The sequence below is a fragment of the Heliconius melpomene genome, chromosome 18, assembly GCF_056956725.1.
Source record: "Heliconius melpomene rosina isolate 202511_hmr_F chromosome 18, ASM5695672v1, whole genome shotgun sequence".
In the NCBI taxonomy this organism is placed as follows: Eukaryota; Metazoa; Arthropoda; class Insecta; order Lepidoptera; family Nymphalidae; genus Heliconius; species Heliconius melpomene.
Genome location: NC_140406.1, coordinates 54,805 through 79,868, shown reverse-complemented (window position 1 = coordinate 79,868; position 25,064 = coordinate 54,805). Strand labels below are relative to the sequence as shown.

The 25,064-nt window shown below is 38.6% G+C and overlaps 2 protein-coding genes across 3 annotated transcripts; one reads left to right on the top strand and one right to left on the bottom strand.

Annotated features, from left to right (window-relative positions):
• The first annotated feature begins 4,588 nt into the window (after positions 1–4,588).
• Positions 4,589–21,047, top strand: LOC146529066 (uncharacterized). 2 transcript variants are annotated; one of them, XM_085201584.1, is made up of 5 exons: positions 4,589–4,980; positions 18,703–19,113; positions 19,390–19,461; positions 19,633–19,830; positions 20,358–21,047. In XM_085201584.1, the coding sequence occupies exons 1-4, from the start codon at positions 4,915–4,917 to the stop codon at positions 19,825–19,827; spliced, it is 744 nt and encodes a 247-aa protein (XP_085057710.1). In that variant the 5' UTR covers positions 4,589–4,914; the 3' UTR covers positions 19,828–19,830; positions 20,358–21,047. The 2 variants fall into 2 exon arrangements, with proteins under 2 accessions (XP_085057710.1, XP_085057711.1); XM_085201585.1 differs by lacking the exon at positions 4,589–4,980 and adding an exon at positions 17,830–17,960.
• A 1,760-nt stretch (positions 21,048–22,807) lies between these two features.
• On the bottom strand, positions 22,808–24,815 carry LOC146529065 (uncharacterized). The gene is made up of 5 exons (XM_085201587.1): positions 24,656–24,815; positions 24,377–24,586; positions 23,550–23,750; positions 23,319–23,482; positions 22,808–23,106 (listed from the first exon to the last, which is right to left on the bottom strand). The coding sequence occupies exons 1-5, from the start codon at positions 24,713–24,715 to the stop codon at positions 23,034–23,036; spliced, it is 708 nt and encodes a 235-aa protein (XP_085057713.1). The 5' UTR covers positions 24,716–24,815; the 3' UTR covers positions 22,808–23,033.
• Positions 24,816–25,064: the final 249 nt, after the last annotated feature.

Genomic DNA, 25,064 nt, shown 5'->3' with positions numbered 1-25,064 from the left:
TTTCTGAAATAGAGCCCCAAAATAGTGTCAATGTAGTAAATTATTATTTTGCTCACGTTGGAAAAAATCTAGCAGAAAGAATTATGCCTTACTCGTGTCCAAATGCTGCTTCCAACAAGACTGTCTCTGGATCCTTTATGCTCTTTCCTACTGACGAACTAGAATTAAATAAAATCATACTTAACCTAAAAACAGATTGTTCAATGGGCATAGACAAAATACCAAACAAAGTAATTAAAAGGTATAAGGACATACTAATTCCTCCTATAAAGTATATATGTAATCTTGCTTTTTCTTCAGGAGTGTTTCCCGCAGCTTTTAAGACAGCCTTGATTGTACCGATTTACAAGAGCGGAAAAAAGGACTACGTCGAAAACTATAGGCCCATATCTATCTTACCCTCACTGTCGAAGCTGCTCGAAAAGCTAATAAATATACGTTTGGTTAACTTTCTGGAATCGGCAAAGCTACTATCATCTAATCAATTCGGTTTTCGATCAAAGAGATCAACTTCAGATGCAGTACATTCCCTAACTGATTATGTAGCAACAGGCCTAGATGACAAGAAAAAATGTATCGGTGTCTTCCTAGATTTAGCGAAGGCTTTTGACACTGTCTCTATTCCGGCACTTTTAACCAAATTAGAATGCTTGGGAGTCAGAGGGCTAGCGCTGGAGCTTTTTAAATCTTATTTAAGTGAACGTTCACAGAGGGTAAAAATTGGAGAGTGGGTAAGTAAACCGCTTTCTATGGTATACGGAGTTCCTCAAGGCAGTATAATCAGTCCAACCCTATTTATAATCTATATAAATGATTTGTGTCAGCTCCCTATGGTCAACTGTAAAATCGTTACGTTTGCTGATGATACAGCACTTATCTTCAGGGCTAACTCATGGGCTGAAGTCTTTTATCATGCTCAAGAGGGTATCAATAAGGTCAAAAAGTGGCTTTGCGATCATCTCCTAACACTAAACTTTGAAAAAACTAAATATCTTACCTTCTCCATTCATAAGTCACCGATTCCATGTAACATCCCGATAAATTCTCTCTGTTCTTGTAGCCCACTCCAGCGGGCTGAGGTGGTAAAATATTTAGGAGTAGATATTGACAACAATTTAAGTTTTGAAACGCATACCAATAACCTCTCAACTAAATTACGCAAACTTATTGTGATTTTCAAAAACTTGCGCCACATTGCTGACCGTGATATAATTAGAACTGTATATTTCGCTATTTGTCAATCCGTTATTGCTTATTGTATTACTTCATGGGGTGGATCATACAAGTCCCAAATGATAAAAGTAGAAAGAGCTCAAAGAGCCATTTTAAAAGTGAGTGCATTTCTCCCAAGTCTATATCCAACAAAAGATCTTTATAATTTATGGGAGGTGCTAACTGTGAGACAAATTTTTATCTTGCATACAATATTAAAAAAGCATAGCGAATTGACATATAGTCCGAGTCTAGTTGCAACAAAACGTAGAAAAGGTACAGTGTGCCCTATACCTACCTATAGAACCCAATTTGCTCGTAAATTCTATTGTTATCTCGGTAATTTCCTATATAATAAATTAAACACTAAATTATTATTTTACGGCCTCACTAAATCGAAAATAAAAAAAGTACTCTTCAAATGGCTTCAAGCTATGTCGTATGGCTCCACAGAAAAAATATTAAATCCCTGAGAATTATAATATATAATAAATAAAGCTAAATTTAAATTCTTCTCCTAGTCTATGTCGTACAATAAATGTCAGCACACACACACACGCAACATAGCACACACTTATTCTCCACACCTTCCTCAATATTCATACTCGTACCTACGTATGTAACCGCTAGCAATAACTTTTTAGTAATTTTTAGCAAATAGTTATTGTACCTCCAAGTTGTCATGTATTTTCTATATGTATCTATTTTCTCCCATGAATACAGTTGCTATCCTGTAATCTTCCTTGAACTATGGGTATACATCAATTTTTTAATCTCCTACCACAAGTGGGAACCTGGCGACTAGTAACACAGGCCTAGCTTAGTACAAGCGTCAGTCTCACATAATTGTAAGTTGTATTATATGTACCTACAGATAAATGTAACTTTTTGTAAATTTGTATTTGTGTGAGAAATAAAGTTTATTATTATATATATTATACTACTTGTTCACCTGTTAAATTACAATTTTAATCATCCTTATTTTTCAAGTAAAAATATCCAAACGACTAAATTATTTAATTAAATAAATGTTTTCCAATATCGATCTACTATGAGGTATTAATTACATCATGTTTCCTTAATATAATGAAGGTTGACAATTATTGCGGATATTTTTTTAAATAATTAAGGAAATATGGAAAATTGCATTTCAATAAACTCTCTCTCTCTCTTTTCGTCCTCTGCTTGTTGGATTTGACAACGCTTGCCGCAACCTTTTTTCTTATGCAACTTTTAAGAATTTGCATAGGAAAGAAATATATACCTAGGTTAGCGTTTTTAAAATAAACACGATAAAAATACATACCGTCTATATTGTTACAAAACACTAGCAACACTATGGCTTGTCACTCTGATGTGACACCGATCGCTGACAATCGTATTGTATAATCGTATCGTCCGCAACTGCACGGACGTTATAGGTACGCTCGGCCGAGAAAGAAGCAATTCGGCTTCCGCAGAGGGCCACTCCACCAATCTGCAGGTGCCCAGAGTGATTCACCACGCCGCCCACACTTTGAGTAGGAAGGAGTGCAGTAGCAGCCTTTTTAGACGTGTTACGAGCGTTCGATCACGTGTGGCACCCAGGGCTCCTGCGCAAGGTGCTTAAAGCACCGCACCATGTCGCGCTCGTCCTCGCCAGCTACCTTCATGGCAGGACATTTCGCGTTCGAGTGGACAGTGCCAGATCCAGCAGCCACTCGATCGCCGCAGGAGTCCCCCAGGGCAGGATATTGTCCCCGGCACTGTATAGCCTGTACACAGACGACATCCCCGTACAGCAGGACACCCTACTGGCGCTTTACGCCGATGACGTCGCGCTGGTCACAAAGTCCTAAAGAGGCCTCGGTCGAGGCTCTACCACGGCTCGGAGCACTACTCGTGCTCCACCGCTGGCTAACCTCGACTATCTTAATTATAAATGTAGTTAAGACTTATTTATAATTATCTACTTAGAGTTGAGGCTCTGGTGTGGTCAGATGCACTACTCCATTCGGATAATTGATTATGTACCTAATCAATTAATATTGTGATTACGAATGTGGTTAAGACCTATTTGTGATTATACTGGGCTGGAGCAGTGAAAGGCGAGTGTTAGTGACAGCCCACGGCACTGCTCCAAGCTTCACATCATTTAAACAGAACGTGACGCTGCTCGTTTTATTATTTCCATATTGAAACCACTACTGAACAATATGTTTTTAACGTGCTCGGACAGAGGTTCCACGTAATTACAATAAGTGACATGTATCACACAAGAACAACACTATACACTAGATACCTTCCAATCAGGGCTTCCGCCTACAAGCAACTGTTCCCGTTTGACACAATTCCACTGCTTTTATTGTCTTTTTCACCTGAATCTACCCGCATTTACACGAGTACGCTAACAATATAATGAATTTATAATAATCAAAACTTACTTTAGCAAAAATAAATTCGAAGGAAATCCGACAGTAATGCCGACAAATAAACGCTATTTACGGTTTATGGCCAGAAGTCGGCAAATACCAATTAGTTGGCTACGTTTTACTATAGATAAACATTTTGCGGCGCGATACAAAACAAACCAAATGCAATAAAATTATTTTTGAAGATATATTCTTTCTAAATGCAATAAAAGTGCAGATGGCCAAATGAGATGTTTTTCAGGCAGGATTCTTCTAGGCAGGCTAATTAAAAAACAGATCCCTGCAGATTTAAGCGATGGGATCTCGACCTATTTGGTATGTCCTTGAGTTTAAAATATAAGTAACTTAAAATATAACATAATAAAAGTTTAAATTGTTTCGATTTGGGAACAACATTTTCAGTAAAGTAATCAATTCTGTATTTTCCAAGAGTTTTACCTCCTGGCATCCCTTTCTACAGGAAAACCTCAAAAAATGGAAACAATTGCAATTTAACTGTTTATGACACACATGATCATCATCTCACGCTGCGGTTTGGGAACGAACGACGTCACTTCAGGGAGTCATGCGGGACATGTATACCAGGAGAGCAGGAGAGCAGGAGAGCAGGAGAGCATCACCCCTGCTGGGCGGGAGAGGGCCCGGCTGGTGGCTTGAATGAGAAAACAAAGTCATTAGTAGACAGACTACAACAAAATACATACATTATTATATTTTGAGTAACCAACAAACGCGAGCGAAACTACTCAAGTACAGCACAGTTGTGCGTTTGATAGGTACATACATTGCGACTTAAATAAAAGCTTTTAAAAGTGCCTGTTATTTTAATACTTATATTTATGTTTATCTCAAAAGTAATTCATATGAGTAATTTAATAATTCTGTAGTACAAGTGGGCGAAATCGCGAGCGGGTCGCTAGTATAAAATAAGCTGCTAGAGCTCTTTTGAATTTCTGTGTTCACTGACGCGAGCAACAGCCAACCAGTCGGTAAAGTCTACCCAAGTGTTTCTGCATGTTAGTGACGTCTGACGTGTTAGAGGAGCTCGCCGCCTTCTTGGGAAGACCTTGATAACGTGCGAAAGTCCTCGGCTACTATTTAGTATTTACATGTTAAAGTTCAAGTTGTACTTGAGGGAGGAGCCACGCCCCCGCGCGCCCCTCGTGACGCGTGCGGCGTAACGCGCGCTCGGCGGCAGTGCCTTACGAGGCGCGTTGCGAGGCAGTCGTGCGCGAGTGCAGTGCGCGTCCATGTGCGCGCTCGAGCCCCGGTGACGCCGACCGCAGCCGCCATGGGGTGCGCCCGCGGACTCTGCGCCGCAGATAAACTATTCATCTTCATCAACATTGCCTTCGCGGTAAGTCCCCTCATAAACTACTCTCTTGTTCAAACGCCAAAACATCAATTAAAACTTCAAAATGTTGTCAATATCTTGGGCCACAGCTGGCCGGCCGGGAGCGGGGCTCGTCTGTCTTATCCGTCAAATAATAAAACTCGTCTCGTTTTTCAAGAATTACGATTACATGATGTCAGCAAACATTTGAGCACTGTCATTTATGTATCATATAAATAGTATTAAATGTATATAATTATTAGTTAAGTATATATGAATCGATTTTATTATAATCTATTTGCAATAGGAAATGTATATTGCATAATTTACGCTTAACTCGGTATTAAATCACTGGCAATGATCTAAACACGTGGTGCGGATGTAAGAAACCAGTTCATAATATAAATAATAACAAAAAGTCGAAGCTCCCATCGAGGCCGGGGCCGGGGCCGGGGCCTACCTGCGAGATGCTGCAGGCGGTCGTGGGGGGAGGACCCCGGGACCCGTCAGCACGGCCGCCTCCACTGCTACGTGGAAATGTGATTCATATCATAAATGCGCTATTTGAAGTGCACTACAAATTAAAGTAATAAATGAGTACTCGCTTTATTATTGTCACACGAATAGCATCTCGTGATGTGGTTTATTGGTTGTACGACGAGGGAGGGCCTGTAACGCTTCTTTGAACAATTTTTAAAGTTATTTTTGTTAGTGACGGCACGGCACTAACCTACCTCGTCTGTCAGTACCTCGATTAAAAACGAAAAAGCTTTATACATATAAATAAATATGATATTGCTTAAAGAAACAACTGTCTCACCAAAAACAAGTATGACATTGAACTGGTTACAAGAAGTAGAACACAAAATATATATACTCGTATATTATACCAAGCTAAGCGCGACGGGCGGACGTTACTCCGACACTGGTGAGCACCGATACTGGTACTGGCAACTGGAACTGGTACTGGTTGAGGAGCAGCGTGGTGCCAAGTTTGTCTTACATACATGTGACTACTGTCATACATTATATCATAAAACTGTTATTGGATGGTGATAGTGATATTAGGTACAGTAGAGGGTTACCGGTGCCTTGGCTGCATTGATTAGCTATTTTTTAACTTCATTAGTAGACCAGGATCGGCAAAGAGGACTTGATGTAAAGACACATCGTTCTATCACGTCTATTAGGCATACGCAACACAATTCGGAATAAAATAGTTTTAGAACTTGCCATGACTTGTTCCTGTACCGGAACAGTCCGACCTGAGCGAAACATCATTAGTCGGTACCGACGTGTTATACGGTAGCGAAACGTAGATATTACAGCAAAATAATTTAAAAAATGAATGCTGTGGAGATGCGATCTCTTTGTAGAATATGCGGAGCCATCTTAGTTGATTGAATCCACAATGAAGAGATACACCGAATGGCAGGAACTAGCGAGGACGTCACGGTGAGAACGAAGAAGAACGTGCTCAGCTGGTTTAGGCGCGCAGAAAGAAGTATGCAGAGACCGTAGCGTTTGGCGCTCCGTCCTCCCTGACCCCTGGATTGCCTGGATGTACCATACACCTATAGTTATGAAATTTGACACGAAGTAAGAACTTACAATATAAATAAAGGAAAATATAATTATGAAATTTAATGAGAACTAAAAAGTTGTAGTACAACAATTATATGTAGTTATACATTACGGATAAAAGTTATTACAAATTATAATTGTCACTCGTTGACACACAAATCTGAAGTTGCTAAGGAACCCTGAGAGGGGAGTCCGACTCGCACTTACTCGATGGGTAATTATTATCGACACCTCAGTAACAACGTCATCTATATGAATATTAGTCTAAAATGTAACTCAGTATCGCGCCAACCGAGACCGAAATTATACATAAACTACTAATTTTCATTTAAATTCATTAGTAGTTTTAATAAAATGAAGCGTCGACCTGCTAGTAAGTTATTTATTCTATTGTAATATACGTTTTATGAAAATAAACGTAAAAAGGAATCCATCTGTCAGCCTTTTAAAGTCCACTCCTGGACGTAAGCCTCCCCTGACGTTCGCGAGGCCGAGAGTGTGGCCCACTCGACAAAATTATATATTTATTTACATTTATATTTCCATTTTCTTTCGTCTCGTGTCGAGGCATAGCGTGGCGGGATACAGCGTTAAATTATGTAGTTATTATACATTAGTTAATAATTTATCTATACTAATATAATAAAGCGGAAGAGTTTGTTTGTTTGTTTGTTTGTTTGTTTGAACGATAAGATCTCTGGATCTACTGGTCTGATTTACTATGTTTTTGTTTTGTATGAAAGTTGCATTCTTCAGAAGTGCTATAGGCTATATAACATTACATTACACATATAAACTAATATATTTTAAAGTACTTTCTAATTTGACATGCAATTTATTCTGCCATGTTAATAACAACCGTCGTTGCTACGCGACCGCTACCGCGACGTTTTGATATTCATCCTTATGAAAATAAATATAATAGTCACTTTTAGCATTTTATCTAGATTGAAATTATAGTTTACTGTATAACATTCTAATAAATACTTAAGGAGATGTCACTGATTCCAAATGACCTAGCCTTACCTATGACCAACGCGAACGGGCAGATGAAGTTGATGGTTTTATAAATTTTCATACATTTTCGAACTTTATTATATAGCTGTTATATTTAATTTAAAATACACTTTGGTTTTCTTTTTATTTTATGTGATATTGCTGGCAAAAAGTATCCTTTTAGGTACGGGTTCTAGGTATTTTTTCTTATATTAAGAATATCCTTTAGTTACTTTTACTTCTTATGTTGGTTTTCAATTTCTCAGATATTTTTTCTAATAATATGTCTCTACTTATTATTCTTTTTGATTATTTAAGCTTATATTTTCTGACCAATTCTATTGAAAACTGAAAATAATATATTTAATAAATATTCTAATAGTTTAAGCAGGCGTAGCCGCGTCCGGGTCCACTAGTAATAAATAATAGTGATGAGATACGACATGCGCCCCTTTATCAGCTGTACGAGCCTGGCCTCGTCGGTGTCTGGACTTGGAAGATATTTGAAAATAAATGTTAGAACCCAGAACAGATCTTTAGTTTTCAATATTTCATGTTTGATATTGTTTGTAAAGTATTATTTGTATTGTTTACTAGCGATCCGCTCGTGGCTTCGACCGCTTTAACTACTGAATTATTCATATAATGTATGTTTGCAAAGCATTTAAGATGATGTGAAAATTAAATAAACCCTAATGCAACCCGCATTTTCGTTGTTCCAATAAGGATTTTCCAATTGTTTTAAAAAAAACACACTTAAATAAATAACACAAACAACAGAAAACTTAAACGAAAGAAAATGAAACCAAATATATCGCGTTGAAATACTACATTCAACTCCAATTATCGTGCAAACGCATCTTAATTTTTTTTTCGATCTTGTGGTTTATGCTGTTAGCCCTACAGTAGTAGTTGATCTACATTAAATGGCCAACGTAACTAATATACTTATTTATATGCTGAGAGTAAGGGATAAGTGAAACTTGAGTAACGTACAGCTGATGTGTCAACGGCGGGATGTGTCAACAATTAAATGCGTTTTTCTCTAAAACTATTCGCAATTTCGAAATAGTGTAAAAAGCAAATTTTATCTTCGTTTAACGTAGAAAATTAATAAAGTATTTTATACCCTGGGATCCGACCGTTGAATCCTGCATAAACGAGTTTTCTTAATTAAACCTATATTAATGAATAATACGTGATTAGTAGAACAGATTACACCTGGGTTGCCTGGAAGAATCCTGCCGCAATCACCTTTAATTACATTTTTTCGTAACTCGTTTTTGGAGAAAATTGCACCCATACGTTTTTTATATGAATCGCACATCATTTGAAAGATAATCGCATAAGGAATTGGAAAATTAAGGGTTGCCAGCTCTCAGTCTGCCGCAAGTCTAGGGTTGCCTGGTTTAAACATGTCACTAAATGTTAATAATTTGCACTCATGTGTTTTTTTAATGAATTATATATCAAATTAAAGCTTATTTTTTTCTGAACACTATAAAACAGGGTTGCCTGGAAAATTCCTGCCGCAAACAGGGGTTGCCAGCGTTTGAAATATTTTATTCCGGTTCCGTTTGACTATGAGAATAGACGATGAAATGCGCGGTCTGCCTTATGTTTTAAAGTAAAATATTATATAATAGAAGGTCAATCTTAAAATCAATGTTTATTCTAATTGTTCACCTGTTAAATGATGATTTTAATCATATTAAGTACACGCAGAAAACTATTTAAAGATCATAGGGCAGAAGAAATCATCCTTATTTTTCAAGTAAAATAATGAATCTATAATATTGAGTCTTTGCAAAATCTATTTTCTAAATACTAATATTTATTTATTAATTTAAATAACCCTTTCAAAACAACTCAATTAAGTAAATGTTTACAAATATCGATCTACTATAAGGTAATAATTACAACATGTTTCCTTAATATAATGAAAGGTGACAATTATTGCGGATATTTTTTTATTAAGAAAATATGGAAAATTACATTTCAATAAACAATCTCTCTCTCTCTTCGCCCTCTGCTTGTTTGATTTGACAACGCCGTCCGTATCCGTAGAAAGAACTATGGCGCCCATCTTTTTGGTACGAATATTTACGTTTTTGCAAAGTAAATGAAAACTATTCAACTAATAAAAACTATTAAAAAATATAGATAAAAAAATGTCGCTAGCAACAACTTGTCCGTCTATGCTGATAGTTTTTAAGGCATTTAGGTCTGAAAGAATTGTTCTTATAATTATAATAAAGCGTAATCACTCACTCACGTCCCTAACTTAGTGTAATCAAAACTGAGGCAATTCCCATGGCCACAATTGTCACATTTTATTAAACTATATAATATTAAACATTAAAGTATACTTACGTTTTGCATTAGAAAATAATTAAAAAATACTTCTTTATATTTTTGTTTTTAAACAATGAACTTTTTGTAACACTGTAAATGATAACTGTGCATTGTGTCACTATTTAAAAAAATGTCACTGTATTTAAAATTTATTTTTTGGCGAATCAATAACATAATTTTACACTTTTGGAAAGATTCCTTATTAAATTCTATCACATTTTCACATCTTCATTTTTGTCAAGTAAAAACGTCTTTACTCCAAAAGGAAAGGTAAGTAACTAAGTAATATGCTCAAAAACAACTCATTTGGCCATCTGCACTTTTATTGCATTTAGAAACAATACATCTTCGAAAATAATTTTATTGCATTTGGTTTGCTTTGTATCGCGCCGAAAAATGTTTATCTATAGTAAAAAATAGCCAACTAATTGATATTTGCCGACTCTTGGTCATAAACCATAAATAGCGTTTATCAGTCGGCATTACTGTCGGATTTTCTTCGAATTTATTTTGCTAACTTAGTTTTGTTTATTATAATTCTATTATATATATTTCTTTCCTATGCAAATTATTAAAAATTGCGTGAGAAAAAATCAAATCAAATCAAACAAGTAGAGGACGAAGAGAGAGAGAGAGAGAGTTCATTGAAATGTATTTTTCAATATAATTAATAAAAAAAATATCCGCAATAATGGTCACCCTTCATTATATTAAGGGAACATGATGTATATGTATGTATATTAATAGTTTATAGAAGATCGATATTTGTAAACATTTATTTAATTAGATAATTTAATTGTTTCAAAATGGTAATTTAAATTAATAAATAAATGTTAGTATTTAGAAAATAGATTTTGCAAAGACTCAATATTATAGATTCATTATTTTACTTGAACAATAAGGATGATTTCTTCTGCCCTATGATCTTTAAATAGTTTTCTGCGTGTACTTAATATGATTAAAATCATCATTTAACAGGTGAACAATTAGAATAAACATTGATTTTAAGATTGACCTTCTTTTATATAATATTTTACTTTAAAACATAAGGCAGACCGCGCATTTCATCGTCTATTCTCATAGTCAAACGGAACCGGAATAAAATATTTCAAACGCTGGCAACCCCTGTTTGCGGCAGGAATTTTCCAGGCAACCCTGTTTTATAGTGTTCAGAAAAAAATAAGCTTTAATTTGATATATAATTCATTAAAAAAACACATGAGTGCAAATTATTAACATTTAGTGACATGTTTAAACCAGGCAACCCCAGACTTGCGGCAGACTGAGAGCTGGCAACCCTTAATTTTCCAATTCCTTATGCGATTATCTTTCAAATGATGTGCGATTCATATAAAAAACGTATGGGTGCAATTTTCTCCAAAAACGAGTTACGAAAAAATGTAATTAAAGGTGATTGCGGCAGGATTCTTCCAGGCAACCCAGGTGTAATCTGTTCTACTAATCACGTATTATTCATTAATATAGGTTTAATTAAGAAAACTCGTTTATGCAGGATTCAACGGTCGGATCCCAGTCTATTAAAGGATAAGGATTAATACCATTATGGAAAAATATCTCTCACAATAATAAATATATTGAAATTACAATTTTTAGACAGAAAAATGATCACTACACGTTATTCTTAAAAGATACGAATATGCTGTCGCTGACTTTTTTTGTAGATCTTATTAAGAGGAACAATACTCCAGTACATTATCCTGTAATATATGTATGTAAGTTGACGCCGCGATACGTACACTTGTAGAGCACAACCCGGAATTGTTGCGGACTGCGTCTGTCCTAGACAGATGTGATATAACTAAACATTTTTCTATTAAATACTCAAATTAAATCAATTGCAAAAACACTTAAATTATGATTTATTTAATGCGTAACCAAACTGAAATAATTAATTCAGCTTTAGAGTTTTGTACCTCAAAAGGAAAAAAAACGGAACACTTATAGGATCAGTTTTTCTTGTAATCTGAAATTAATATAAGATATTCCGTTTTACAATTCCTTGCAGCACAGAAATCAAGCTTATAATACAACGCAGTCAAAAGATATGAGCCCTTACTCGTATGTATCGCTTTTGCTTCATTGTAACATCTGGTTGTGGGTACTCAAAGTAAAGCGCGGCGTTGAGTTCCGCCACTCAGTTCGCAAAACCTACATTGTGCGGGATACAGCGTAACGTCGGCGTAAAGGGGCGGGCGGCGGCGGCCCGGCCCGGGGCCCCGCGCGGCGTGCAACAAGTTGTGAAGGTTATTGATTGGGGAAATGGACCATTTCCAACTTTGACACTATTTATAATTTACCCTAAATAAATATTTTATACAGTGCTTGAATAAACTATGATTCCGTGCATGGATTCCCATTTTAAATGTATTGATATAGCAGGAGAGCATACCTTCTATCATATCATCTTTGTCTATGTAACACACATATACTCGTATGTTAAACAAACACAGCTACGAACAACCGGCGTGTGTCCACTACAGCTGTGTGGAGCAGTATTCGTATATAATTTAGTTTTACTTACGGTTTACCTCGACAGATATTACATACGATAATCAAATCCCCAAAACAGTTAAATTACGATGTATTTAATGCACAATCAGACTAAAATAATCAAGCCATTTTTCTGTACCTCGAAAGGAGATAAACGGTAAGGGTTCCTTAGTCAACTCTCCTTATGTTGTCGGTCTGTCAAGACTATTTTATTTCAGACTGCGTAGAGATATTTTGTATGAAATTCACCGCGTAATCTAAATCTATAGTGTCCTGTAGATCTACAGTTGAAATAAGATGTTACAGTTCAAATATAAAAAACACTCTTCCGACGGCGCAACAAGGGTCCAAGCCATCGGTGGCTAGGGCTCCAGAGAGAGGAACGTCCGCACAATACGCGCCGTCTCAAGTAAAACTGCCTTCACATCCGGTTCTTGATCCAACAGCTAAGCGATGATGAGAAGCATGTGATTGTACCTGTAGTAAGGCACCTACAATATATTGGCCATATTAAAGAGCAAGCTGCTGATGCAAATACTCACCATTAGCAAGATGAGAACAACCAGAGACAATATGTCGGAGGGACTCCCCAGGTCGGTGAGACGAGACACCCCCGACAGATGTCGATAGTGCCATCTTTCATGTACAAATATATTATTATTATTTTTATATATTACTAGCGGACGCGCGCAGCTTCGCTTGCTTATTTTGGGGGTAAACTCTAGAAAACCATAAAACACATGTTCAATTAAATATTTTTAAGAGTCTAAATTTCAAATTTTATAAAAATCGGTGGCGATTTAAAGATTTTTCCAAACAAACTTTCAACCCTTTATTTGCACCCTTAGGGGAGAAATTCTATAAAACGATGAAACACGTGTTCAATTAAATACTATCAAAAATCTAAATTTAAAATTTTATAAAAATCGGTGCCGATTTAAATTTTTTTCCATACAAACTTTCAACCCCTATCTCACCCCTTTAGGGTTAAAATTTTTCAAAATCCCTTCTTAGTGGATGTCCAGGTTACGAAAGTAAACATCTGTCCAAATTCCACGTTTCTACCATGAGCGGTTACGGCTGTGCGTACGTCTTACCTCAGTCAGTGAGGACAAGTCCTTTTATATATATAGATAGATATATCTATTCATGTAAATTTTAATGTATATTATAGCATGTAGGTCTATAAGCAAGTTTATTATATTAACATAATATTTTGTACACCAACCCGTATCCATATGTTTTTATTTATTTTATTTTATCATTTTTAATGGTAAGGGTTTCGTAGAAGAGATCACCTGTGGCGATAAGGCCGCCTTTACACCATTTTTAATTTGTTTTTTCTTGTATACAAAGTCCTCAAGTTGGCACAGAACCCTCGGTGGCCGACTCGAGCCTGGCCGTATATATCATGCGGGCGTAACCGCAAAGTATCTGACAAGGGGGGAGGAAGCGGGGCCCGGCCTGCACTCTGCACCCCGCACGAACTTCAGCCAAACATTGTAATCTTTTGGGGATTCTCCACTTGCGCGGCTTCAACATTCAGCTAATAGGAAATCGTTTACAACTAAATCACGATATCATTTACAACTAATTTTATTACCCCTCCCCCTCACCGCCGCCCTCGCCCTGCTTTAATAAATCGACAGCCCATTTAAGCACTATAGCCCACGATCCTAGAGCTGCCAGACCTACGTTATTTTAGCAAAGCTGAAATTTTGAAGATTATTAGTCTAATATATAGTTAAGACAGTGTGCCTACCAGGACCAGGAGTAAAGTCTCACGTAAAGGGTATACAGGCATATTTTGTACACTATTCAAGATTGCAATGTTTTAGTATTATTTGATGTTTTTCCGTATTTTCAGCGACATAAATAGATATTTTGAATGTCACATCCTCTACAATTGTTTCTGCTTTTGTACTACTTTATATCAATGATTGGGCTGCTTTTCAAAGAGCAGGGAATACTTGTAATCTCTTGTTATCTCATGATTTTATATTGATGCATTTTTAAAATTAAATAACTTTTTCTTGTCGTTATAGTTATAGGGATTGTATTTGTAATTAATTATAAAAAATGTTTGCAGAAACACAAAACGTAATTAATAAATAAATGTTACCATTAAATTCTTCTTAGAATAAGACATTCTAATTTCTGCGCTTAATAAATGATGTGCACATAAAATGGCTCCAATAGGGTTTATCATATTATTAATACGTGAAGCAAAAGCTTTAGGCTCCTTATTACGAAAATTGCGCGGACTAAGGCTACGTTCAGATGACAAGCGTTCAACGCGCGTTTCGACAACGCGCGTTTACAACTACATACTTTTTGTTCAGGCCGTACACATGCTAACGCGGGTTTTAATAAAGCGCGCGTTGACTGTTGTCAGCGCGCGTCAACGCGCGCTTTGATATCATTGGTTTTCTATGTTTCTGTTCAGTTGAGCGCGCGCTTTCGACGCGGATATGCGCATTTGAAAGGATCAGTTCGTTCAGAAATCGCCTGAAATGGAAACCGAAGCTACGCCAACGCCTGACAAGCGCGTGTCATGTGAATACTATACAAAAATTTAGCGCACGTTCAGCGCGCGTTGAACGCTTGTCATCTGAATGTAGCCTTAGGAGATCGAAATTTGGCACACATATAGTTTATATGTAGAAGTGCAGAACGCTAATATTTTTACATTTAATCAATAAATAAAATATTACACACTCATGACCATGTCATTGACAACATTTACACTTTAGTTTGTAAAGTGACGCGTTGCTATGGCAACGCCAACACGTACAGGTTAAGTGGTCCTCTAATCAAAGGAATTGCGTAATATGGCATAAGACATGACTCGTGACTCCTGGACGAGGACTGCGCTCTCCACACCGAGGAGCACGACTGCTCGAGTGGGCGGCGGTGCGCGCGGGGTCAACGACCGCAGTTTCTTGGTATGACAACATCTGTGCGTCGCTCGTCTCTGCGTATATCGTATATATGTTATCGGCGGTCCGTATTATTCGGTATTATATACAATACCTCGTCAATGGCTGCACTTGCCTGCATTTCATATTATGTAATAACGCAATCGAATTGAAAGCAGGTTAGGTGTGCTTAGTTAAAGGTTTAAGCTCGAATATACGTATATGTAGGAATGTATTGTCGGTGGAACAGCAGATACTTTATACATACCTAGGCAAAGTATGTAGTAGGCAGTAATAATCGATTATTTCGTACATTTCCTGGAAGCTCCATTTATTTTATTCTAGTTATTTCCGACATATTGCGGGTAACATATATTGATGATTCATATGTCTTTGCCTGACTGTCGCGCACGCGCGTGAGTTCCTCATGGATAAGATTGCCAGAATGCAACGCCCAAATTAAAATGGGACCATACGGGAAGCACCAGCTTTCAAATAAAAAAAAGAATCATCAAAATCGGTTCAAAAGTTCTGAGATAATGAACATAAAAAAATACAGTTGAATTGATAACGTCCTCCTTTTATAGATGTCGGTTAATTAATGAACATCGGACTTGTAATTTAATGTAAAACCATAATAGGTACTAATCGAAAGTTATTTGTTTAATTTTTAGTTTATGGCGCTTCCGAGTTCTGACACAATTGAGAGATACGAGGGCGAACGTCCGACACTGATAAGTTTGAAGCCGAACCCTAAACAAAATTTAAGGCGTTAAGCAGCTTTTTAGGTCTTGGCACCGACTTCAAAGATCACACAAAGCAGCTAGCATATACTAATATTGTATTAACATTGGTTTGACATCAGTGTTAAACAAGGTTGCGCCATGTCAGGTTGGTTGTTCAATTTATATTTGGATAGCTGTCTCCAAGGAGAGAAGCAAAGTGATATGGGAGTGAAAGTAGGTGACTTGAATGTGAATTGCTGTACGCAGATGATGCAGTGCTCATTGCAGCACCGCGCGCAGAATGCGAGTTGCGGGCATTGCTCACCACTGTGAGAGAATGGTCTAAGCCTGAATGCGAGTAAGACAAGATTCTGGTATTTGAAAGAAATGAAGAGAGGACGGACTGACTGACGACAACGTCAGTGTGAATGGTAAGATATTATTACTTGGGAAGTATGTTCAGTAGAGATGGAAGATACGAGATGGATGTGGAATGGCGTGTTGCTGCCGGTAACAGGGTTAACGGAGCCTTAGCTGCATTGGTCGATACAATGCAGTGTTGGTACCTACCGGACGTTGTTATACGGCAGCGAAACGTGGGTATTACAGAAGAAGAATGAAAGAAAGATGAATGCTGTGAAGATGCGATCTCTTCATTGGATATGCCGAGTCAGCTTAGCTGATCGAATCCGCAATGAAGAGATACACAGAATGGCAGGTACTAGCGAGGATGTCAGGGTGAGAATGAAGAACAACGTGCTAAGCTGGTTTGGGCACGTCGAACGAATGAGTGATGAAAGAATTGCAAAAACGATCTATGATGGAAAAGTAAGCGTTAAGAGTGGTAGGGGGAGACCTCTGTTGACCTTCGAAAACATATTATCAAAGATACTGGAGGAAGGTCACGTAAAAAGCGTGAGGATCCCCCGGAGGGCATGAATGACGAGACGAAGACGACGGAGAGACGAGGCGAAAGAGGTATGTACAGAGCGTAGAGTTTGGCGCTCCGTTCTCTCTGACTACCCCGCTAGAGATAAGCGTGAAGCTATGTATGTATGTATGTATGTATTAGCATAAAGGTTCGCATAAGTATTCTAAATTAAATTTTTATTCAAACTATTATTTATTTGTTATTTTAAGATACTTTTTTTTATTTAAACGAGTCTATTAAAACTTGTAATTGTTACAAGTCCTTTAAGTAAGTTACAAACCTACAATCCGAAAATTGGTACAGAACCCTTGGTGGCCGAGTCTCACTCGCACTTGACCGTTTTTTTTTTATTTTATTGCATTGTCATCGGCTCTTGATAGGTAGGAGATCTACGTAAAATTTCAAATCCCGAAAAAGGTTTCGAAAATTGTACAATTTAGTATTTGTATATTTATTTAAAACTAGCGGCCCGCCCGTGGCATCGCCTGCTTGAACTATATGATTATTCATTTAATAAACAGAATTGATTTTTGATTGTTTTGAATTAAAAAATACGACCAATGTTGATACTTGATATTTATAATAATAAACATGGAGCATTGATATGTAAAGCTTATTATTTATTATACTGTTAGCGAACTCGTGTTAAAGGGGTTAGAAATAAGTGAAAAAAACTATAAAAGAATTGTGTTAATCGGAGGATGCAAGAGCGTCCATCAAAGATCGTACTTCACCGCGGCGACGGTGTGTGCGAGTATGACGCAACTATTATATATCAGCAAACATTGGAACTGGAACAAAAAGGAGACTGTTGCGGTCAGACACTTAACATTCTTTCGTTGGACTTCGGACACTCGACAGTCGGACAGCCTCTGTTTGTTTATTGTAATGTACGAGCCGGTTGTGCGCACGCCGGCACAAGTCGCGTCGTTGCTATCTGTTGCGTGCGTGTGACGCACTTACCAATAACGTAAACACCTACACGTAAGTACCTCAAAAATACTACTACAGGTTAAACAACTTTGAACTTTATCGTCAATACCTACGACTCGATTTCGGAATGAGGCGTGTGCGGCGATGTTCCTGCGGATAGGTTTGTGTGCGTGCGTCGTCCTTAACAAATGGCCTTTTATTTTATAACGATAATTTTATTAATTATTTTGTTTGAAAAAAATCACTTTTTCTTTTTTTGGCGAAATCTCTTTTGTTTTAATTTTATTAGGTTTTTGTAGAGTAGTCAAAACTGTGGTTTCATTCAAAGTGGTGATGACAACAGCACGCTATATGTCACACATTGTCTCTTATTTTTGCTTCGGCTTAAATATTATTGTTTGGCATTGTTGGTACGTACAGACTGTAACCGTAACAGCTTGTGAGTTCCATTCTCACTCCTTTGCTCCGATATCGAGGCAAAGCGCGGCGTTGAGTTCCGCCACATAAAACGCAATGCCTTCAAAATTTGGGGCAGAGTGCGAAGTATTTAAACACTGTGCTTCCTCTGCCTACCTAAAGGATACAGAGTGAAAAAATGTTTTATGGAAAATAATATTATATACGGAAATGTTTTATGGAAAATAATATTTTATGGAAAATAATATTATTACGGAAACTATAATAATATTATAGTTTCCGTAAAAGGAGCGCTGACACTTCCAACCTGTATAATTTGTATAGCGCCTTCGTGATGAAGTTCAACCGAGTGGTTCAATGTAAAGTGTGTTCGCAGATGTACAGCGGTGCGCTGCTGGCGACGGCGGCGCGCCTGGCCTGGGACCCCAGCACCTACACCTGGTTCCGCTTCTTGTGCGCGCCGCAGTACCGCGTGTCCACGGCCTACGTGCTGGCCGCTGGCCTGTGGTTGGCCGCGCTCGTGAGCCTCGCTGCCGCCGCCGCGCAGCGCTCCGCCCAGGCGTGCAGAGGCGCGTTGCACGCGTACGCGGCGGGCGTGGCATGCCTGGCGCTGAGTGAGCTTGCGTACGGAGCCTGGATGGTGGCCTCGCTGCTGCAGTGGTGGCAGCACGCGCCGCAGGCCGAGCTGGTGCGCCGCGGCATGGACCTGCTGCACGACATCAAGCCCGCGCTGCTCGCCATCGAACACTACCACGACGTCGCTAGGCCCATATACGACATGATAGAGGTACCAGATTAGAATTATATATTAGGATATCTAGATTTAATAAGGCGCAGGGTGCTGGCGGTGTTGGACGAGTTCGATCTCATGACCTCTATTGAAGCACAATTGGCTCAATTGCGACAACAATGCGCGCGCTTTATGTCCTAATTTAACGTCGACGAGTAATTTACTGGTTTCTTATAAAGGTCAATTATTTGTATGCTTACGACAATTACAGACATGCTCGTGCGCTGCGTAATGGAAGTATAATATGCGGTCATAAACATGACATGTTTCCAGGAGGTGGAGCGCGAGGCGCCCAACAACGTGTTCGTGATCATCGTGTTCGCCGCCGTGGGGATAGTGTTGCAGGTACGTATCGGTTATCGAGCGACAGATTCAATATCTTGTTAAGACAATTTTACAGAAGATTCATTTCATGGAATGGTTGTGACATCTAAGATGTATCTATTTTAAAATCAATTTGTATGATATTTAAAAGGCCTATAATAACAATAAATGGACGTGGTGTTCGTCCGCCAGATAGCGGCGTTCGTGATGGCGCGTCGATTGGCGGCGCGCGGGGGCGAAGGCGTGGGGGCGCCGGAGCCGGAGGCGGAGCCCTGCACCTGCGCGTGCGAGAAGCGCGACGTGGACAGCGACAGTGACGCGCCGCAGCCCGGCTGGCGCAAGAAGGCCAATCTCCGCATGTACACCATACTTGACAAGATTTTCTAGCAGGTCACTATCGCGGATTTTAGTTATTTTTTTCATGAAGATAATTATTTAAAAGTATTGTATCATATATAGCAGGGTAAGCCAAGGGAATCTAGTGCTGAGATACACAGTTCCCCGAGCACAGATCAATTCTTGAGATGTTAGCGATGGTTGGCAAAAAGGTCCAGCTCGATAAGCATGTGAAAGCACGAACTTCTAACGAGTTATTTTGTGATAAGGCTATATATAAAATAAATAAAATATATATTTTACTGCATAAGCTTATTATTATATATTTTGAAGAATTTTTAGAACATTATAAGTTAATTAAAAATTAAGTTTATTTTTTGAGGGCGCTTTTATGTTCCATAATTGACAATTGACACCGACCAAAATGATACATATTATGCATAAATTAGCAATTAATGTACCTGTGCCATAAATTATAAACATATCTAAGTGGTGGAACATATCTTAAAAATATCGTAGTAAACCACGATCACTCGATTGTACTTTAGTTTTAATGTAAACGTAATTTTACTACGTCACAGGAAGAGACAGCGCGGCCGCCGCGCGCCCCTCCGGCGCCGGCGCGCGCGCACTCCACGCGCGACGCGCGCTGGGGCGCCGTGCACGCGCAGTTCGCGGCGTCGCGGCGCGCGCCCGCAGCGCCCGCCCTGCTCATACTGCGCGCAGACCTGTGACCCGGCCCCGAGCACATGTACAGTCGTGCACGGCTATGCACTGAACAGACTGCCATATTGTAAGTGATGTATACTTTAGTTAGTGAGTAAGTCGAATCATATCAGAGCAAGAGTTGCCTGTCCTCCGATGTCGTGTTCAATGACTTCCTCGTCTATTGTAGTGTTTGAAAAGTGTTATCAGTTTTCAGGTTTAGCGAATTTATTCTCATAGTAGCTACTAGCTGTCCCGCGACTGCCGGACGTGCCTCGCGCACGGCTACATTCCATTATTCTGTGATTCGTCTAATATAACGAAAGTAGTTTTAAAGTATATTACTGTAATTGTTAAAAAACAATAACGTTTTATCTAAATCACTATTGATTATTAGATAGTAAGTAGGTTAATTCCACTTGCGAATCGTAACGGTTGTCGAGAGATACCTGGTGCCAAATAGCTTTAAGACATTCCCGATGAACTAGACAATAAGGTCGAGCCCACGTGGCGCTACCTACTTGTTAATATTTGAGACTATCGAGCAATAAAGTGATATTTTTGTACTGGACTTTTTATTTTTAATGCTTCCTATAATTTTTATCCCCGATATTAGCATAATAAAACAGTAAAGATATGTTGTCTGTACATTTACTATTTATGACTGATGTGGATAGAGGGACACTTAAAAAGAAGAATAGAAAGCATAAATATATTTTTTTAATTTCTTGTCTGTATGTATAATCACGTTTATCTCCGAAAATACTGAATCGATTTACTTAAAATTTTCACCAACTGCTTTGTTTTAACTCAGCATAACATTTAAAGTTTGTTTTATCAAAATCGGTTCATTAAAAATAAAGTTATCGTCATTTGAATGAACTCAAGGCATTACTTTGCCTACGAATATAAAGCAATCCATATCTATACTTATAAAATATCTATATGTGTTTGTAATAAATCTGTATTTTTAACCGACTTCAAAACAAGGAGGAGGTTCTCAATTATTTATTTTTATTCGATTTTGATATGGGATTATTCGATTTGATTTGGGTATTTTTTTGTAAAGACTCGTGTGTTTGCTTTCGGAAAGTACAATTTGATGACGTGGAACTGATGATGAATAGATGGCCTACGTAGTTGTAATACCTACTTTTCCTGTAATACTTACAAGGAAAAACATTATTAAAACTTTTCGTCATAAATGAGATTCCTCAATCGTTGTATTTTTTTCTCCTCCATACTCAGATCTCAATTCTCCTCCATACCCAAATCAATAATTTAATATTTCAGGCTGTTTCTGATCGAGGAAATTAAACTATTCAGTGACATCAACACATTTAAAAACGTGTTAATGCTCCATGTTTATTATTATAAATATCAAGTATCAAAACAATCAAAAATCCTTATAGAAATTACGATAATGTAATAAAAAAATCATATTAGAAGTTTACATATTAAAGTAAACACATTAGAAGTCATTATAGCGCTCAGTTAATTCTGTTTATTAAATGAGTAATCTTGTAGTTCAAGCGGGCGAAGCCGCGGGCGGGCCGCTAAATGTACAACATAAATTGGATGGAAACATCGAAAGTTAATTGTAATTGTAAAAGGGGAATTCTTGGACATTGGCTTTTTCTTTTGCATCAAAATAAAAATAATATTATAATTATCTCCTTACTTTTTTAACAGCGTTTTGTCTATCAGAACACGGACATAGACAAACATACATGTATAAACATATCACACACAAAAATTTTAAAAATCATTGTTTTGGGTTCTATTAGGTTAATAAAGGTTCCCTATAAAATTTTTTTTTAATATCTTCCAAGTACAGACACCGACCCTCTTACGATGTTATTATGAGTACAAATGTTATAAAATTGCAAATGTAATTATAGTGTAATATAATTATACAATGTTGTTATATATACTTAGTGTCCAATTTTATAAAATTTGAAATGAAAAGAAACGAATTGTATTTGTTTCTAATCAATAATAAAGATTGTTGTCATATTTAAAACCTTTAAAAATATTTTTATTCACCCCATTTTACAGTATCATAAAATATAGGTACCATAAATTATTTTCTTAATTTTTACCTAATAATAATGCTTAAGTACTTGACATGTAAAAGTACCCAAAAGCCAACTTGTTCTCAAACTTGAGACACAATTTAAGACTATACTACTATAAATATAAGTAGATATGTAAGTTTAAAGTTGTTTTGTAATTATTCTGTTGTTATAGTTATTTTTTATATTTTAAAACATGGGTATGAGTAAACCTGGACTAAATTAAATAGAAATTAAAAAAAATACATAAAAATTTTAGACACTATTAATAATGAACTTTAAAATAATTAACAATAATTTATTTGCCTGCATCATTGTGCTCGGCGGATGATTGCAGTAGCTCACTGCCCATGTCTCAATATTATATATAATATTAACATTTTGTGATGCATATCAATATCTCTAGTCAACTGCACTCGACACATTCAGTCTTTGTTCGTTTGGGGGCCTCGGGCTCCTCGGGGCCCCGGCTCCCGGTCACACCATCACGAGGCGGCCGTTCTTGTAGACTGCCCGCAGCGGCGCACTCTCGCTGTCACGCCGGCGAGAACTGCGGAGCAGTTGCAATGGATTCATTTTAAAAACATTGTTTAATTTACTGTACTATTGCTGGAAAAGGTAACAAAAATAATAAAAAAAAACCATAACATGTTCCACCAAACTATAGGTCTTGAACTCTTTATTATTAAATTTTATTATCTTCATATTGAAATGAGTCTTATTGAATACTATTGATTAAACACATGTCAATATGTACGGTACCTGAGCGGCGTGGTGGTGGTGGCCGTGCTCAGCGTGCGGGAGTGGGGGCGCGCCGCGCGGCCCGAGCACAGCGCCAGCGTCGCCGCCGCCAGCTGCAGCGCCACCAGCGCGCCGCTCGCGCACGCCGCCACCTGCACGTTGCGGGGTAGATCCGCCTCCGCCTCCTGCACACCGTCACACCGTCAGTCGGCACTCACAGTCGGCGGTCCGCGGCCAACGTGACGTACTCACCTTCATGAGCTGGTTGACCTTCTCGGGCAGCGGGTGGTAGTGCGCCAGGTGCTGCAGCAGTGGGTGCAGGTGGTCGCTGAGCGCGAGGGCGTGCCGCAGCTCCTGCGCCTCGCTGCCGCGCAGCCAGCGCCGCACGCGCCACGCCAGCCACGCGCCCCACGCCAGCTCGCACCACACCAGGACCAGCATCAGCGCACCGTACTAAGATGGATACATATTTGCATTTCTAGATCTAGATTGCTATTGTAAAAATTTACTCATATATAATAAAATTAAAAGAGATTAATCTGGATTTAGACTAATAAAATGATTTTTTCTAATATACCTACGTAGTTAATTCGTCATAATAAGATAACTTCAGCTATAAATTTCAATATATATCTATTCTTATAACGAAATAGGAACTGCTCGGTGTCTGTACATACGTGGTGTGTGGCGAGCTTCCCTTAACGCTTCACAAGTAGAAAAGTTACATCATTTTAAACTATTTTGTTCGACAAAATGACTAATTGATAAAACAGTATTTTTATACAAGTGCGTACCTACCCTTACTTTTCACCGTTTATGTGTATGATAATAGATAAAGCCGAGATTGTGTGATGATAAAACACGAAAATTTTAATTTTTTAATTTCCTTGCTCTGGTAACAAGATGAAAGGTGATGATGATGATGAGTACCGCCTTTCAACACTAAATGTCGGAAAGGTCGTCTTTAAATTTTCGTTGAATGTTCGAGTAATATTAAGTATTTTATATCCCGAATGTGACATAATGTGAACCCACAACCGTCGCGCTTACAGTTACAGAGTGTCTCTTTTACTGCAAACCGATATGAACAAGGCGCGTCTAACGGCGCCCCGGCCGCAGCGCAGCGCGCACAGCGCGAGGTGCGCCAGCAGCGCCAGCCCGGCCCCCAGCGCCGGCAGCACCGCCGCCGCCGCCTCGTACTCGCGCGGGAACAGCTCGCGCGCTGCCACGTACGCGCTCGGGTCCCACTTCAGGCGCGCCGCCGTCGTCAACATGGCGCCCGCGAACAGCTGCGCACGAAGGTATGCTCACTTATTAAATACAACGATCTACACGGCGATAGCAGGAGAGTGGCCCACCGTCAGGAGCAGGTTCACGTGCAGCAGCAGTGTGGGCACGACGCGCCCCGCGCGCCCCATGTCTTTCTCGGTGGTGGACACCGATACGAGTTCACGCGAATAAATGTTTCACTTGTGGCAGACACAATGAGTGTTTGTGTGCGAATGACGAGGAAATATCTTATCGAAGTTATCAGTAATCATGAACAAATATCCAGCTGACGGCGGCTATCTGCGCTTATCGAGCCCAACGGCCATACGTACGATATGCGACACATTTAGATTTGGGTCACTCTATGGAGAGAGCCGGCGTCCGCGCAGCGACGTGGTAGGCTCCAGGCTCCAGGCTCCAGGCTCCAGGCTCTCTGTACGGAGGTCTCTATATTATGTCTTATAATACTCGACCACTTCGCCATCTAGTTACGGTTTT